This window comes from Seriola lalandi, unplaced genomic scaffold, assembly GCF_002814215.2.
Source record: "Seriola lalandi dorsalis isolate HSWRI2012SDOR001 ecotype SW California unplaced genomic scaffold, Sedor1 jcf7180002054542, whole genome shotgun sequence".
Classification (NCBI taxonomy): Eukaryota; Metazoa; Chordata; class Actinopteri; order Carangiformes; family Carangidae; genus Seriola; species Seriola lalandi.
Genome location: NW_019525095.1, coordinates 528,425 through 544,760, shown reverse-complemented (window position 1 = coordinate 544,760; position 16,336 = coordinate 528,425). Strand labels below are relative to the sequence as shown.

General features: G+C 43.3%; 1 protein-coding gene across 1 annotated transcript in view; it reads right to left on the bottom strand.

Moving 5' to 3' along the window:
- The window catches only part of hs2st1a (heparan sulfate 2-O-sulfotransferase 1a), a 22,324-nt gene extending 6,018 nt beyond the window's left edge, over window positions 1–16,306 (bottom strand). The window contains exons 1-2 of the mRNA XM_023414801.2: window positions 16,034–16,306; window positions 15,741–15,911 (exon numbers count right to left, since the gene is read on the bottom strand). Of these exons, the coding sequence (XP_023270569.1) occupies window positions 15,741–15,864 (124 nt within the window). The 5' untranslated portion in view covers window positions 15,865–15,911; window positions 16,034–16,306. The remainder of the gene's footprint in view (window positions 1–15,740; window positions 15,912–16,033) is intronic.
- Window positions 16,307–16,336: the final 30 nt, after the last annotated feature.

Here is a 16,336-nt window from a genome sequence, read left to right as displayed (position 1 = left end):
ACCCCCCCCCCCCCCCCCCCCCAAACCTTTACTTTCCCTCTCCTTATTTAACAGCAGAGTGAAGTGTCTGTGTGCTCCTGTTTTAGATCAAACAACTGTACTGTTACATGGCCAGTTTGTGTGTCAGACAGGCATAGTGTGGGATGATTTCCAATCTAACCAGGTGTTCTGTTCTTCTGTGAAAAGAATCACATGTTGAGGTGAAAAGGTGAAGTGCAAGAGGTGACAGGCTAAAGGTTAGGGGTTGGTAGTTAGACAGTAAGGCAACAGTCATTTGATAGCCAAGTGGACATGGATAAATCAGGAAGGCGGAGGTTGGCGGGGGGTATCTCAATCTAAACACTGCATGAAGCTGCAGAAAAACCAGACCTCGGTGCCTCAGTGTGAATACATTCAACACAAAGAAGCCCTGGCCTTTGTCGCCCTCTGGCTTTTCTACGTCTGAATTCGCCTCAGATTGACTGGTGTTGACAATGCCCCAGAGCGCTCCGCAGGAAGGATGGAAAGAGAAAAAGGCTGTGTGTGTGTGAGAGGAGGGGAGGCAGCACAACACTAGAGCACCTAATACCCGTGGGAGCTCTAAGCGGCGCCAGCGGGCTCCTAAAACCCTGCCGAAAGCCCAGCCTGGCTACTGAGACACTGTTACAGCCTGAACTGGCCCGGTCGGCTTTAGAGGCTGGCATCTGGCACCAAAGGCCAATTAAGATGTCACCTATGATTCTGCCACCCTCTCTTTCATTAGTACAGACGCACATGGACACAGAAACACATGCACACGCACACACACCCACGCACACGCACACAGAGGAATTCTCTCACTGCCCCCTCTCTTACACCCTCCTGAGCAGCTGTTAATGTTCCACTCATCAAAGCTGGATCTGGTTACGGACGGAGCCCTGCCGCTTCCACACGCTCGCAACTGGTGCTTCAGGCTGATGGCGGGGGAGACGTGCCAGGTGGCTGTAATGGGTGAAGGCTGTCAGCATGCAGAACAACTGCAATGGAGACATTCATTCACGCGTCCATCCAAAGCATGCATTAGCCAACAACAACAGCAATAACAGTTGCTATGTTGGAACTTTATCGCCTGGGCTCAAATGTCCTTTTAGGATTATTTTTATGTTGGAGCTTACAGTGAAAGGAGACAGAGGACGGCCGTGACATTCGAAAAATAGAGTTGGGGTGCAACCCGTGACAATGCAAGTCATAAACATCAGGTGCCTTTAGTCTGATATGTAGTTCCAGGCGTCTGTAACACAGACACTCAATCAGTTTCTTGGTATAAGCGATAGGGTCTTAAGAGCAACACAAAATTTTCTGCCAAAGTTAAAACAGCTGTGTTTTTTTTTTTTTTTACACGTAAGATATCTGAATTTGTGTTTGAATCTGTGCCATGTTGTGAGTGTTGTGTACAGCTTGTTACGGTACCTATAAGTCCATTACACCTCCATTAATGCAAGTTAAATTTTGATTGTTGCCTTTTTCAATCATGAATAAGTAAAATTACATATAATATTAAAGGGCAAATACCAAACAATAAACAAACACCGTACACAGTTTTGAGATTCCTGACACCACCTCAATACAAGGCAGGTGAATCGAATTTGTTTTCATTGCACACAGTGCTGTGATATAACCATTAAAATATTCAGCAGCAACTCTTCCACTGTCCCTGCTACTCTGGATGATCCGCAGACCTCGCTGTCAACAGTTTTCATTGAAACCACTTTCCAATGTGAACAGTTGACAACGAGGTCTGTGGATTATCCAGAGTAAGGATGGCACTGTTTCTCGAAAAAATTGTTGCTGTTGAGTATCTCAAATGTGGTTTTATTGTCTTGAACAAAACTCCATTTGCCTCCATTGAGTTGGGGTGGAAGCAGAAGAATATCTCATTAATAACATGGACATATAAAACTAAAGTTAGCTGCATGGCTCAATGCCACAGCGGTATGTGATAAAATATTTTTTCATTGAGTGACTTGACACTTTAAACTCTGTTGCTAAAGCCTAAACAGTGTTTTTGTTAATTTTTTGAACTGCTGACATCTTCAGGGCCAAACAAGATCATGTAAGCTTTCTTTTTGCTTTGCTGTACATGAACACAATAATGTAATCTTTTGTGCACATCAGCTTGCAAGGAAGGCTGCCAGTCTTTCAGTTTCGTTTCCAAAGAGGTGGGAGAGGGAGAAAAGACCAGGAGCTACCGTGTCCCTAACTACAATGTCCTGAACTATGCGAAGGGGCCCAGAAACCACTTCATAAAGACATGGTGTTTTGTGCCAAATTTCCAACAACCAACAAGGAGGCAAAGCGGGCACGGAGAGGGCTTCTTAGGCTTTGTAGGAGACGCCCTATTCATTGCGAGACTGAACACACTTGGCACAAACCTCCATATCAGAGCCCGCCACACACACACACACACACACACACACACACACACACACACAAACTTAAGCTTAGCGCTCCCTTATGAGGTCATTTAATTAGAGAACAAAAGCCTGAATTACTATGGCCACACAGCAGGCCTCTTTTCATTCCACATTTCCGTCAGTTTCCTCCCCTCAAGCCCTCTCTGTGCATTAAAAGCTAATTATGAACCGTGAAGCCAACACGGGTCTTAAACATTGTGACAACTACAAGCCTATTACTCTGAGTTTCATTCAAAGTGAGAGACAGGAGGAAGACAGAGCGCTGGTGGTTGAACATATTTACTGAAGCAATTTTGCGGCTGATTAGATGCAAGCATTTGAAATCATCATTCACATTCACTGCTAGATCTGCAAAATGTGACAGGCCGTCATGTATTATTGCTATCACGTCAGATCTGATGGGATAATAAAAGTGGGGTAGAGAAGATGATCCTTTCTCCAGGCAGCTCATAAATCCATCATCGCGCCGATCCGCCAGTAGGAGCTCTCTCTCCCTCTCTCTGCTTCCCCTTAGAGGGTTAGCCCCTCGAACCAAAGCCTTGGGCTAGGTGGGTAATAGAGATCGGCTATCAGCGGCAGACTGAGGTGTACGGCTTGTATGGTTCTGCTTGGATGCCGCTGGATTGCAAAATCAATGAAGGATGACAGGGAGGAGATCTAGGTTGCTGCTGTATAAAAATCGAGTTAGTCTGCTGCTGCTGCTGTTTCTCCCTCTTCCCTCTATATAGACTTGGACGCATGCTGCTGTTTTGCAGTGCCAGGTTTCCAGGGGGACAGTTATGTCACCACTGCAGCACTCACGAACATTTGGATAAACTGTACACTTCCGAATTTCTAATTATTCTAATTCTGTCTTTGGATCTGTTTAGCAGAGAGTGGATTGCCAGAGGAAACAGGAATGAAGTCAGGCTGAAGAGGAGATTCAGGCCCGACTAACCAGAGCAGATCCTGCATTACCATTGTTATTTAAGTGATGACAAGGAATATGGAACATGCTGTGAGAGGAATGTGTCGTGCGGCCTTTCAGCGCTGCTGGCAGCTGCAGAGAACTGAAGAAGGAGACGGATAAACGAGAACGCTTTCAATAAGTGATTGTGAAGGTGTTCAGCACATTCAAAACGCCTTCAGAGTTTTCAAACAAGCTCAGTATGACAGGAGGAAGAGACATACATATCAATGCACAATGCAACACATAACCCTTAAACTTTTCAATAGACACCGATACTTTCATGCAAAATGCAGTTTTTTATGCATTTCACATTTACAGAGAAAGACGGAAACACATTTGATCCAAAGTGCAATTGTTTAGGTGGGCTTTTTGAAAGGGGAGTAATTGCCAAAGCTGGGGCATTTTTTCCCCCAATGCCTTTGACACACAAGTGCGACATTGACGCTCAATGAAAGGTTTCATTCACTGGTCTGTCCTCCACAGTACAGCTGGGGGAGAGAGGAGAGGTGGGGGAGCCGAGGGTGAGAAGAGGAGATGGGGAACGGCCAGGTCTGAGTAAGACAGAGTGATGAAAATGTGACCAAACAATCTGATTACAATTCACAAGAGCTGGGGCAGGGCAGAATTGACCTGTTAGGGGGCCCGGGGTAAAATGTTGTAAAATGTCTAATTGACTCCCCACCTCTGGTCCTCTATCTGTTGTGTATGCAGTGAAAACACTGCATTTTATAATGAAAATTTCAAAGAAACTGCATTCAATGTAGATTTATCACGTCATAGCTTATATCCAATCCACTTAATAAGGTCAATATCGGTCGCAGTATTCATCTGGTGTAACAGATTCCTAATATTTTCCCGATAAAAACTAAAATGATAAAGATTTTAAAGCTACGTTTTGACACAAGGTCGCATTAAGGCGAGATCACAAGATTTGTATATAATGCAGAATATTAAGGTGAATATTAATGTTTAAATTTCAATAATTGTTTAGGCTGTTTAATCAAAAATGTCAAATATTTGCTAGTTCCAGCTTCTCAAATGTGAGGATTTACAATATTTTGTTTGTGTTTTGGATTGTTGCCTCGACAAAAGACCACCTTGGGTTTTCAGAAATTTTAATGGGCATTTTTCTGATTATTGTCTAAAATTTGATAGACTAAACTATTAATCTAATAATAAAATATTTATTTATTAGGGCTTTGGCAAATTTGCAAATAATCAAATTACCAAAACTCTTAGTAATCAGTCATGAGAGTCACTGCATAAATGCCTCTAACTGACAAACAGGAAAGCAAAGAAACGCACAAATACGTCTTGTTTTACGGGAAGATGTGAGGAGTTCCTATTTGTTTTCGTCCACTAGATTTATCATCAAAGAAGAAAATCTGATAGGGAATGCAAGAAATGGTGCCAAACAATGTATCAAAGTCAGATTTGCAATATAAGCAGCAGAAAGACTCCACTATTGAAATTCAAATCGACAGATGCACCCAGTGAGGTGGAGCAGTGAAAATAAAATGTCTGGTTACATTGCAGATCCTAATAAATAAGACATTTCACAGTGATGTGATATTTCCTGTCCTGGACCTGGCAGTGCTGCTTTGCAAGGATCCATAAATACAAGCCGTAGAGTTTTTCATTGTTATGACTTTCATGGTAGCTCTGCTTTTACTATGAGGTTCAGAGAGGAGGAACAAGGGTGAGGGAAATACAGGTGGTTGGGGAGGTGGCGTGCTGTTAAGGTCATGAGCCGGATTTCCTCCTGCAACACTGGGAGCACGAGGAAGGCACTCCATCCTCCACAGAGACACTGCTGCTGCTGTTGGGCCCCTTCACCAGGTTTATTTCAGCACAAACAATCCATGTAAAGGTCACGTCTCCTGATAATCCTGGAAATTATATTTTCCCCGGCGACAAAATAACATGTTGAAAACAAGCATGCTTTTGTCAGAGAGTGCCGACAAAGCATTCCTCAGATATGAAGAAGAGACAAAACTTGTCTGTCAGGGCTGACAAAGGCAACACAGTGTGGACAGTTTAAAGTGGTTTGGGGTATGGGTCTTAACACCATAATTACCCCATTGAATGTCATTGAGAAGGAAGATGTTAACACTAGAAACTTCAGAAATGACTTTTTTTGGAGGAGAAGCTGGAGGCTGGTGCATTTTTTGCTCTTTGGAGTTCATGAACTACAGATAAAGTACAAGCTGTTCGACTAAATTCACGGCTACACTAAAAGAGCCCCAGCCACATGTGGCCCATTCATAATTCCTAGTCTAAATGCAAGCCATGTTTCTACACTAATGATAACAATCCGGTATGGATGGAGATGATAATCATCATGGTTCAACCTGCCACTTTTTCCCCTAATACATCTTTTGCGCGATCGAAGCTGGTAGTGCTGTCTGACAGGTGAGCCAATAATGTCTGGGAAAACAGAAAGAGTAAAGGGGGCCACGTTCTGTCTGCTTCATCAGAAACAGCCAGTCAGATGAGATTATGGAGCAATTTACACAGATGGCAGATCCCATCATTCCCCTGCCTTGTTAAGTAAAGGCAGGTCAAACGGGTTGTGGGGTGCTGGTGGTGGTGGGGGGGGGATTGATTGGAACAGATCTCATGTTGGCACAGATTGTCAATGACTAAGCAGTGGGAATAAGCCAATATTTTCAGAGGCATTTGCGCTTCAAAGGGAAGGAAGGAGAACATATCTGTGTAACTCTTGTCAAGAGAAGAGCTATTAAATGCATTTGTGAGAGGAAAAGAAAAACCACAGCAGGAAAATCTCTGTCACTGATAAATGCTTCAGCCACAGCCTCACAACCACGGCAGTCACATCTGTGAGTGTGGAGTGGAAGGAACTTGAAATTAATTGAAATTGAATAGTAGCTGAATGCATGTACATTCACACTGAAATACAACCCAGAGCCCTCATATCCTAATATAAAAACAAACAGTGTTTGTATAACAGTACAGATCTGGTTGCAAGCTACAACCAAGATATCTGATGTTCCCTTTCTCTCTCCGTCTCTCGGCCCTGTAACAGATAATTAATAATGCATATATGGGAGTCCAGGGAAAACTCCACACTCTATTAGACAGAGCAGACGACAGCTATTCATAGGTTTAATAATGAGTGGGCGGGACAGGTGAACACCGCAGAGGATCTGTCCCACACAGAAACGAGCAAGAATGAAGTGCAAGAACAGACCATCTCTGCAACAAGACCAGCTCAACTTGTTATCACCTCTTATCATCTCTGAGGGCTTATCTGCCTGTCTTTCATCTCCTAGTTTTCTGCTTCTCTTCTTTCATCTCATTATATTTAGCATCTGCAGGCCATCTATCCAATGAGGATGTTGTACTGTGTTCACCATGAGATGATCACTGTGTTAGGATGAACAGGACCCACTTTTACTCTCTCCAATACACAACCTAACCTCAGGGTTTTGGTCGATATGGAGTACCGACCGTGCTCTTTTTTTCTTTTTCCAATTTAAAATCTGTAAACTTCACTGTGGAATTTATTTGGATCATGCCTCTGTATGTAAGGTCACATGAGGCTGTGAAAACATATCAGTTTCAGTTTGATTTACTCATTAAAATCTCTCTTACTGTCCAGGCACCATAATCCAGATGCGGGGTTTGATAAAGGTATGTTTCAGCTCCACTGTTTTACACATCAGTACAGGTCATGGGAAAGACTACTGCATATGTGACAAAAAAGCTTTATATAGCCATTTGTGGCTCCAAAGGGAGCTGTGTGAAATCTGATAAATATCTTCGAGTGATATCACTTGAATCCCTCGGGTTTGCAGACTAATGTTTGAAAATGAAAAAGAAAATATGGGGGTGTGGAGTAACAAACCAACCACCAGACCTCTTTCAAATGTCAGTCAGTCTCAGTTCACCATTGACTAAATATAATAATATAATTTTCGGGCTTAGTGCATTAACAATAAGAATATTTAGCTGAATGTTGGCGTGCATGCAAGACAACTGCAATTTTACAGTTTGATTCTGATGTATATCTGTGTTGTATGTCATGCCCCTCTCACTCCCCTGGCTTATTATCTGCCTCTGTCCAATAAAGGTGAAAATGCCCGCTGCTCCCAAAATAAACAATCTATTCAGACCTCAGTCCAAGAGCAGTTTCATAATTGGTGAAACACAAATACATCTAATTAAATAGCTTTCAGTCATCATAGATTTGTACATTCAGCGCACTTGATCGGACGAAACAAGCGATAGATGTTACATGGGAATCTTCACTATATTCTGATATTTAGTGCGGTACAAGATTGATGGATTGATGCAAAAAGGAATTGGCAGACTAATCAGTTATGAAATTAATGATTAGCAACCCTAATAAGTGGAGACATTAACAGTAACATTATTTTGATGCTTGTGCATATTTGACTTACATGGCTCTGGATGGCTTATAAAACTGAATTTAAAAAGTTATAACAAGAGTGACAATGAGACAGTATTTATGTGGATTGATCATATCTGGTGACACAATTTTAAGGTCACAATCAGCATCAATACTATTCCAGAGTATGGAACTACAGTGGTCAGAGGCAGGACATGGAAGATACAAACACTAGTCTATTTTAAAACAAAAACAAAAAAAAAACAGCTTGATCTGGTGTGTAGCATTACTGACTGAGCAGCAGTCGATGTAGAGTGTTTGAGAAAAACATGAACACCACAGAAAGAGAAAAAGAGATGCAGACACACAAATCTAGTGATCCACACTCAGCAGGGGACAGTCTGAGTGTGGGAGCTGAATATTCAGCAACCCAGATACTTCATTAATGAGGCGCACACACCACACAAACACACACACACACACACACACACACACACACACACACACACACAAACACACACACACACACACACACACCACAGCTGTTTGCCGTGTACTTATTTGTATTCTGTCTAATGAATTTCAAGTTGAATTTCAGGCAATTTGGCAATGGTACTCACACTATTCAGAGCACTGAGGAGAGGGGAAGAGGCTTGCAAAGAGAGAGAAACCAAAAAAGACACAGAGATGAGAGAAAGGACAGGAAGGGAGAAAAGGAAGCAAAGGAAGCACAGACAAGGATAAAAGAGGTGGAGAGATCTGACTGGAAGAGGAGTGGAAACAGCACACTTGCTAGCCCCATATTAGGCTCCGTCCCTGAGGGCACCTGGTGTTAGACATGTTACAGGAAAACAAGATAAAGGCAGCTTTAAGCCAACTCTACAAGTAATAGGAGCAAAGTTGAACCAGGGGCTGAGGGAGAACAAGGGCAGCGCTGCTCCACCATCTTCCTTCCTCCTTTATCCTTCCGTGCTCTGATGAAATTGGTTGTAAAAATGCTGCAGGCATGCTTTCTTCATTCCTTTTTTTGTAGGGGCTTATGATTTTCACCAGCCAGGGCTTTAAATATTTCTGTGTCGCAATGAAAATTAAATCATCTCTTTCATTTCTTATTTTCCCTCTAACACCCTCCCTCCTCCCTCCACATTTCTTCTTCCTTTGTTAGCACCTTATTTCCGAAGCCTGCAGCGGATATTCTCCTTTCAGGCACTCATCCAGTGGGGTTAGTAAAATACAAGAATATTTGAATATCACAAAAGAGACTGTTCACACAAATAAAGAAGCTGTTTACAACTATTGATCCAGAAGGAGCTGGATGAGAGTGCCGTCATCAAAAGTTATTATCGTGACAGAGGTTTATCAGCCGCTCGCCGTTTCCCCTGTCAGGGGAGGAACTGCGTGGTGCCAGGGAGAAAAAGAGGCCCTAATAATTCTGCAAAGAAGACGAGTAAGAAGAGTTATCATCATGGGGAGACACCTGCTGTCACGTGTTTACAACCATACACTCCACCATGTGTCAAAAACCCTCAGGCTTTAACTAGGTATGGCAACGTGTGATCCCCAAAGAGTCTAAATGTGATCCGTGTGAAAATGGACCGTGGAGAATGAAAAACAGATCATTTGTGAAACTACATGTATGAAAAGTCACATCAGCACAGCGCTCAGGACCAATGATCACTCTAAGCATCCCTGCACGACAGTTTGCTCACTTCGACTAAATAATATCTCATCAGCCGTCAGTCAGAGCTCCACTTGCCCCCACGAGTCCAGTCAATATAATCTGGCCTGCAGGGTTTTGGTGCCACATGATATTTGAAGCCCAATTCTTCGAGTTGAGTGAGCTGACACCTCTGCCCAACAGTGACGAGGGAGGAGATGAAGACAGAGGGGAGACAGTGAGGAGGAGAAAGCGTGTCTGTGTGAAGAGGCAGGGAGGGAATATTGGGGAGAGTCCAGCTGAGGGGAGAGATGGGTGGTATTGGAGCAGGGTGTTCTTCTAGAACGGCCTCCAATTACATCCAGGGTGTGAAACCGTCCATAAGACCCTGATTAGCCTGTCTGTCATCCTGCTACAGCAGCAAATGCAGAGTCGGCTCCAGTTGCCGCCTTGCGCGCCACTTTGCAGGAACACATTCCCTGTCAGACATAGTGCGTGCCAGGGGCCATAAATCCTCGGTCCAAATCAAAGCCTGCTTCTAACAATACACCGAAAGCCCAGTATGACCATTAGCACTCTGCCTTCCCATCTCCCACAACAAATCTATCCCTGACACCTACGCCCATCTCCGCAGTGGGCTCCCCTCCATTAGCCGCTCAAATGGCATGTTTCAGAGAGTGACTGAGCAGGCTGGTCCAGGCGATAGGCGCTACTGGATGCTCACGGTAGCAGATGCCAACGTGCAGAGTGAAAGTAAATGACTCATGCACCCTTTATACGCCTTAGGGAAGCTAAAAAGGGAGATGTGGGGTGTCAGGGAGAGTTCAGAGGGAATCTGAGTGCCGTGTCAACAGAGAGGATAAGAAAACAACAAGGAGAGAAGATGCTGGAGGTTACACATTTTTGAGATTGAGGTTTGCACTGCTAAAGTGGTGGAGAGAAATGGGGCTCAGTCAGTGTCTAGTGCTTCCAATGTGTCACCAATTAGCTTAAAAAGGAAGCCACCATTTGGTGTTGCAGCCCTCTGAGTGAGTCACGGACACCAGTTGAACCACACTTGACAAATGTGTAGGAGTAAAAGGAAACCAGGTAGACACTTGGATTATCAATAAAGTAAAAATTCAAACACAACTGCAGCTCAAGGTCTTTATCAGCGACAGGATGACTGACGTATAGCAGGAGTCTGAGCAGCAGCGTAGAGGCTCGAAGGAATACAGTGGTCCATGCAAGTCTGAGGACAGAGTAGCGATGCCTGACCGATGTCCTTTCAAGAGCAAATTCCTGACCAGATCCCCAGGTCCCTCAGCAGCAGCGTGAGGGTGGGCTCGAGGCTGCGAGTGCCCAGCATGACAATCAAAATCATATTCAAACACATGCTCGGGAGCAATGGGCTGCAGTGATGAATGAATGCTTAAAAGTCTTGCGTCAGCTCTGCAAAAACTTTGACAATGAGCGCATGCATCTCTTCCTTCTTCTACATTCAACAGCATCACTCTTCTCTTTCAGAGCTCATCACAGAGCCGCTTGTGTCTGGAACTAAATATCACTGCGCAACAGATGGAAATTGAATTCCTTTAATCAGTCTGAATAATGGCCAGCAGATAAAAGGAAATGATGCTGAGGGGAAAAGAAGTCTCTGAATATCTACGCTGCTGGGTGACACACGGTCCTCACATAGCCTGAAGGGCAGAAAGGTCAAGAGGTCATTTGCTCCTGTTACAAGGGCCATGAGGTGACAGTTTTATGAGAAATGTTTCTATTTACGCAGCTTTCAATATACCATAACTCCCCTCTAGAAATAACCTGCCACCTATTACTACAAGCTTTGTTTTGTGCTGATTTTAAGCATCAAAAAGGTTCAAAAAGCTGCAATTCCTAGAATGAAAACCAAGGTTTTCTTTGTGTTTATGAATATTGTCCCTGAGGAAATAAGTTCAGCTTGGCTTGAATCTATAAAAGCAGGTAGCAAGCACAGGTGTTACACAAATAATGATGCACTCAACTGTGTAATGAACGCGCTTTCAGCCAGAAAAGACAGGAATCAGAAAAAAAAAGGTTGTTTCAGAACCACAATTGAAAGAAATGGTATCCTAGTATGCTTTCATTAAAATACTTTCCCTACACTGGTGGCATTATCATCTTTACTAAGCTTATTCCTAAGCGATACCAGGTGTCATCCTAAAGTCTCAAGACACAAGTGTCAGCTTTGTACATCAAAAACAATCAATGTCAAATTAATCTGCACATACCAAAGAAAATTTGTGAAGATATTTTAGATGATTTCCTTGCATGAAGCTGTTCACAAATTCAACCGGGCTCAAGCGAGGCTTTTAGTTTGACATGATAATTCTTTTTTAACTTTCCAATCCTTCTAGTTATGGCCTTTAAGTGCTGTTTCAACACAAATGAGTTGGGGAAACTTCATCTGTGTTGGCTTCACTTATAACCAACTGATCAAATTTTCTCAGCTGCTTGAGAAGATCTAATCACTGCTGAATCAAATTCAGGCATCCGTCTCGTGTTTGACGTCAATGACACATTACCCTGGAATGTCAGCCTTAGACCTCAGAGCAAAGTAGCATGAAGTTCTGCAAGGTGAGTGTCTGAAATTACCAGAATTGAGAGAGAGTTAATGACAACCCTGCCAGCGAAAGTGGCCTTGAATCTCCGTCCGGGCTCTTTATTAAAGAAAATTTATTTTCATCTATCCATCCATCCCTCCACAGTCAGTCTGCATTGCTGTTGACCCAGCCGGCAGCAGAGCCGGTGAGCAGCCAGAGAGAAATACTGTCAGAATAATGGATTAGGTCCACAGCAGGACACACAGCTGCATCACGGCACGATTGTAATGCAGGAGACTTCTCAGTGAAACCTTGGGACAGCGATTAGCTTGGAAGCAAATCACAGCTTGTCTTCCCTGTGGGAGATGTGTAATGGGGGAAATGATTCGACATACATGTCGGGCAATAGGATCCCACTCTGTGAGGAGAGGGTGCTGGCCATTCCAGCTTACGTGAAGTTAATTATGAACATGCGAGAACAAGATATAAAAAAGGTGACGTATAGAACTGCTTCTTCCAAAAGTGTTTCTCATGATTATCACGTAAGTGTTATTCTCGGTGTCTTGATTTGAGTTTGGACACCACCTGTCCTTGTTGTGTTTGTTACGCTGCTTTTTATGGTTGCACAGATGGACCTGCAGCAGGCGTACCTGGTAATGTGACCAGCCCTGTGGCTGTCTGTCAGCATCGTGCCTGTGAAAGCCTCAGTCACAACTATTTGGCTATGCAGCACATAATTCAGAGCTCCAGTATACAGACGTCTGCTCAGTCCAGTCATCCATCAGAACGCTTTTTGCCAAGTCAACAGATTCTCGTGGTGGTGGACAGTCAGGGAAAAGGCCTCTCAGGTTCTATTTCAGCATCGGGAGGGTGTGTGTGTATTTTGTATGTGTGTGTGTGTGTGTGTGTGTGTGTGTGTGTGTGTGTGTGTGTGTGTGTGTGTGTGTGTGTGTGTGAAAGGAGTTTTGATTTTCACAGGGTGTAAAGTATAGCACTTTTACAGCAGCAGTAAACCATATGAAAGGCCAATATAGCCATATATACCCCCAGGACCCCTGATTGTTCCAACATATGAAATCTACGTTGGGATACTTTATTCAATTAAGATGACTGTCAACCATTTTATTCACAATCTGGCCTGGAAACTCCCCAACACAGCCTCATCTTTGACTCATCTGAAAAAGTCTGTCTATTAATCACCTATCTGTAAACCACAGGATTGGTGCTTTGAAACTTCTAACCAAGTAATTTGCTGTTGATCTACACAATGTTAGAAAATAATGAAAAATGGCCATTACAATTTCCAACAGTAAGGCTTACATTTAAATTCCTTGTTTGGTCCCACAGCTCAAAACCCAAAGATATTCAGTTTACTAACGTGGAGAACAAAGACAAGCAGCAAGTATTCACATTTGAGAGGTGATGATTTTTTGTAGTTTTTGCTTCAAAAATTTCTAAATCAGTTACTTGATCATCAAAATTGATTCTCATTCATTTTTTGTCGGTTAACTAATCAATCAATTGTCTTAGGTCTAGTCCCAGTAACAGAAGCCTGACATCTATCTAAGGCCGTAAACCAGTGCTGACATGTTGTTAGCAGATTAATTGATAAGTCGATTGACAGAATTTAACTACAAAGGGATTCAAAGATCGATTGATCAACGATTCATTGATTAGTTCATTAACAATTGGTCTGCAACAATTTTGTCACTGACAATCACTGACTGTCATTTACCACCATTTTATATCACTGAAAATTTAATTATGGCTGTAATTGAAGATTATTTTCATTATCAATTAATCTACCTATTATTTTCTTGATTAATTGTTTAGTCTACGAAACTGAAAATAGTGAAAATGGTCATCGCTACTTCCTGGGGTCCAAGGTGATGACTCTAAATATTTTTGTTATTGTCGCTATCTGACATTTTATAAACAAAACAACTGATTGAAAAAGACTAAACATATTAATCAGTAATGACAGCAGTGGTTAGCAGCAACTCCAGGATTAACTTCAAAGGCACTACACAGTCATGGTTCACTCTTGCACACAGGTGTTTTCACTTAATCTGGTAATTAGACCTCTGCATGTGTCTGTACAGGCTGTGTTTGAGTGATAGTTCCCTGACTCTCCTGTTTGTGTTGTTGCACCTCGTAAGATGGGACAACGTACACCCTTATGATTCTTAAAATAGAGTTTGGTGACCTCAGATTTTCCCAGCATAGCTCCACCCAGCTTCACCCTAATCAGCCAGAATAACACTTGTGTGGTTGTGCCGCGACTTTAAAAAATGCCGTAGTTAAAATGTTAGAGACCTTTGAAACAGCAGACGTTTTTCACTTGTCATAGCAGAAAAAGCACAGGTGTTATTAATAACAATGATGATTTCTCTGTTCCGTTAAATGTCCATGTGCGCAGTTAGCGTACACAATACCAAAGACCCTGGACTTCACATAAATAGAATTCACTGTAGCCATTGTTAATGTTATTAATGGCACATGTGCTTTTCCTGCTATAACATGTCAAAATGTCTGCAGTGAAAAGGGTTTATCAGCTGCCCTCTCTACAGTGCCAAGCACCCACTCTCATAAAATGATACAAGAAGTGGTGTGAGCCCCTGAGGTGCACTGGCTGCACCTCCAGGGTGTCTGCATTGCTCTGCTGTTCCTTAAAAATCCCCACAGTGGAGGCACCAGAGAGATAATCCTGCAATGTCCCAGATCTTTATTGGGGCTGAGCCCCTGATGGGAGCTAGCAATGAGATTTGAACACAGTGTCGGCCACATTTCAATCAGAGGAAAGAGTTTGGTAAGGGGGCAGGAGAGGATTTGCAGCAGTGTGGTGTCCCCATGCATGCAGAATATATTCCAAAACATTACTTTGACCAAAGAGATGTTTTCTGATGTTCAGTGAGCATTGAAATATATTCCTCACTGACCATCCCACCTTACAGTCCGACTCAAGAACCGCCACGCTGACCCAGCTCCATTTCATGTCTTATAAATGAACTGTTGATTTCTCATCCCATTTGCATGCAAGTGCACCAGAGCTGAAACAATTAAGCGAGTCATCAATGGACTGACAGAAAATGAACCCACAACTATTTTAATGATCAATTAATTGCTTAAGTAATTTTAAGCAGTCCCAGTTTCTAAAATGGGAGGATTTGCTGTTTTTTTCATGATTACAATATCACTGTGAATGTAATTTCTGGGGGGGGGGGGGGGGGTTGGACTGTGGGTCTGACAGACATCTGGAAATGTCACATTGGGATTTAGGAAACTGTAATGGGCATTTTACATTATTTTCTGTCGTCGTATAAACCAAACAATCAATTGCTTAATCCAGAAAATAATTGTCCCTAAAGTATACAACACTCACCCACTCCCTGTCACAGGGTAACCGGCTGAAAACAGCAGCATCCTAAATCTCACACTGCATTGCACAGATTAGGATGAGAGGTAGACGGTGGGCATTCAATTACTACAAATGTTCTGAATAGTTGCAACATTTTCGTCTCACAGTCATTTAAAGTTCAGTAGGACAGCTTCCACATCCTGAAACATTTCATGACCGTGTGCCATTGTCTGAACCATATGATGAAGCATGTGTGGTGGATGAAGTGCTGCTTCTCTCGCTGACCCAAATGCACAACAATGGGAATGCACCGATCTATCGTGACCAAAGAGAGAGACCTCACACACAGCCTGCGGGTGTTCTTGGAGTGCTGAGACGGGATGGGATCGGGCTTGAGCCGTTTAAACTTACCTAGCTTTCCCCGGGACTCCTCCAGCTTCTGGATCTGGTTCTCCAGGAAGAACATGGCCACTGCGAACGCTAGCAGCGCCAGAAGCTGCAACTTGGGCGGCATCATGACTCTGAGCAGCCCCATCAAATCATCCAGAGAGGGATTTGGTCAGTCCATGCTCAGAGGAGACACTGAAAACACACACACACAGCGACGACGGTGATTACAAAGCGGCTGAGTGTCTGTACATGGCCCTCTCTCCCTCTCTGTGTGTGGATATCTCCAAGTACTCTAATTCAAATCCTCTGGTTACCTCAAATGCGAAGTGTTCATACTCGGCTTGGTGATTTCATCAAGTCAATTTCAAACAGCGGAGCGTCGTAAAGCCCTAGAGATTTCCCAACAGAGCGGATTTGTCCCCCCGAGGTGTAGGAGCGGTGGTACCAGCCACTGTCGCCTGCGTCCCCCATGTAGCGCTGTCCTGTCCCATCCAGTGTGTTCACCACCACCGCACCACGGACAGACTATTACTACCAGTCAGGCCATTGGATGTGTGAGCAGTCCACCACCCAGCGGAGGCTTTCTATTCGTCGACCATCACTGTCTGTTCAACCCG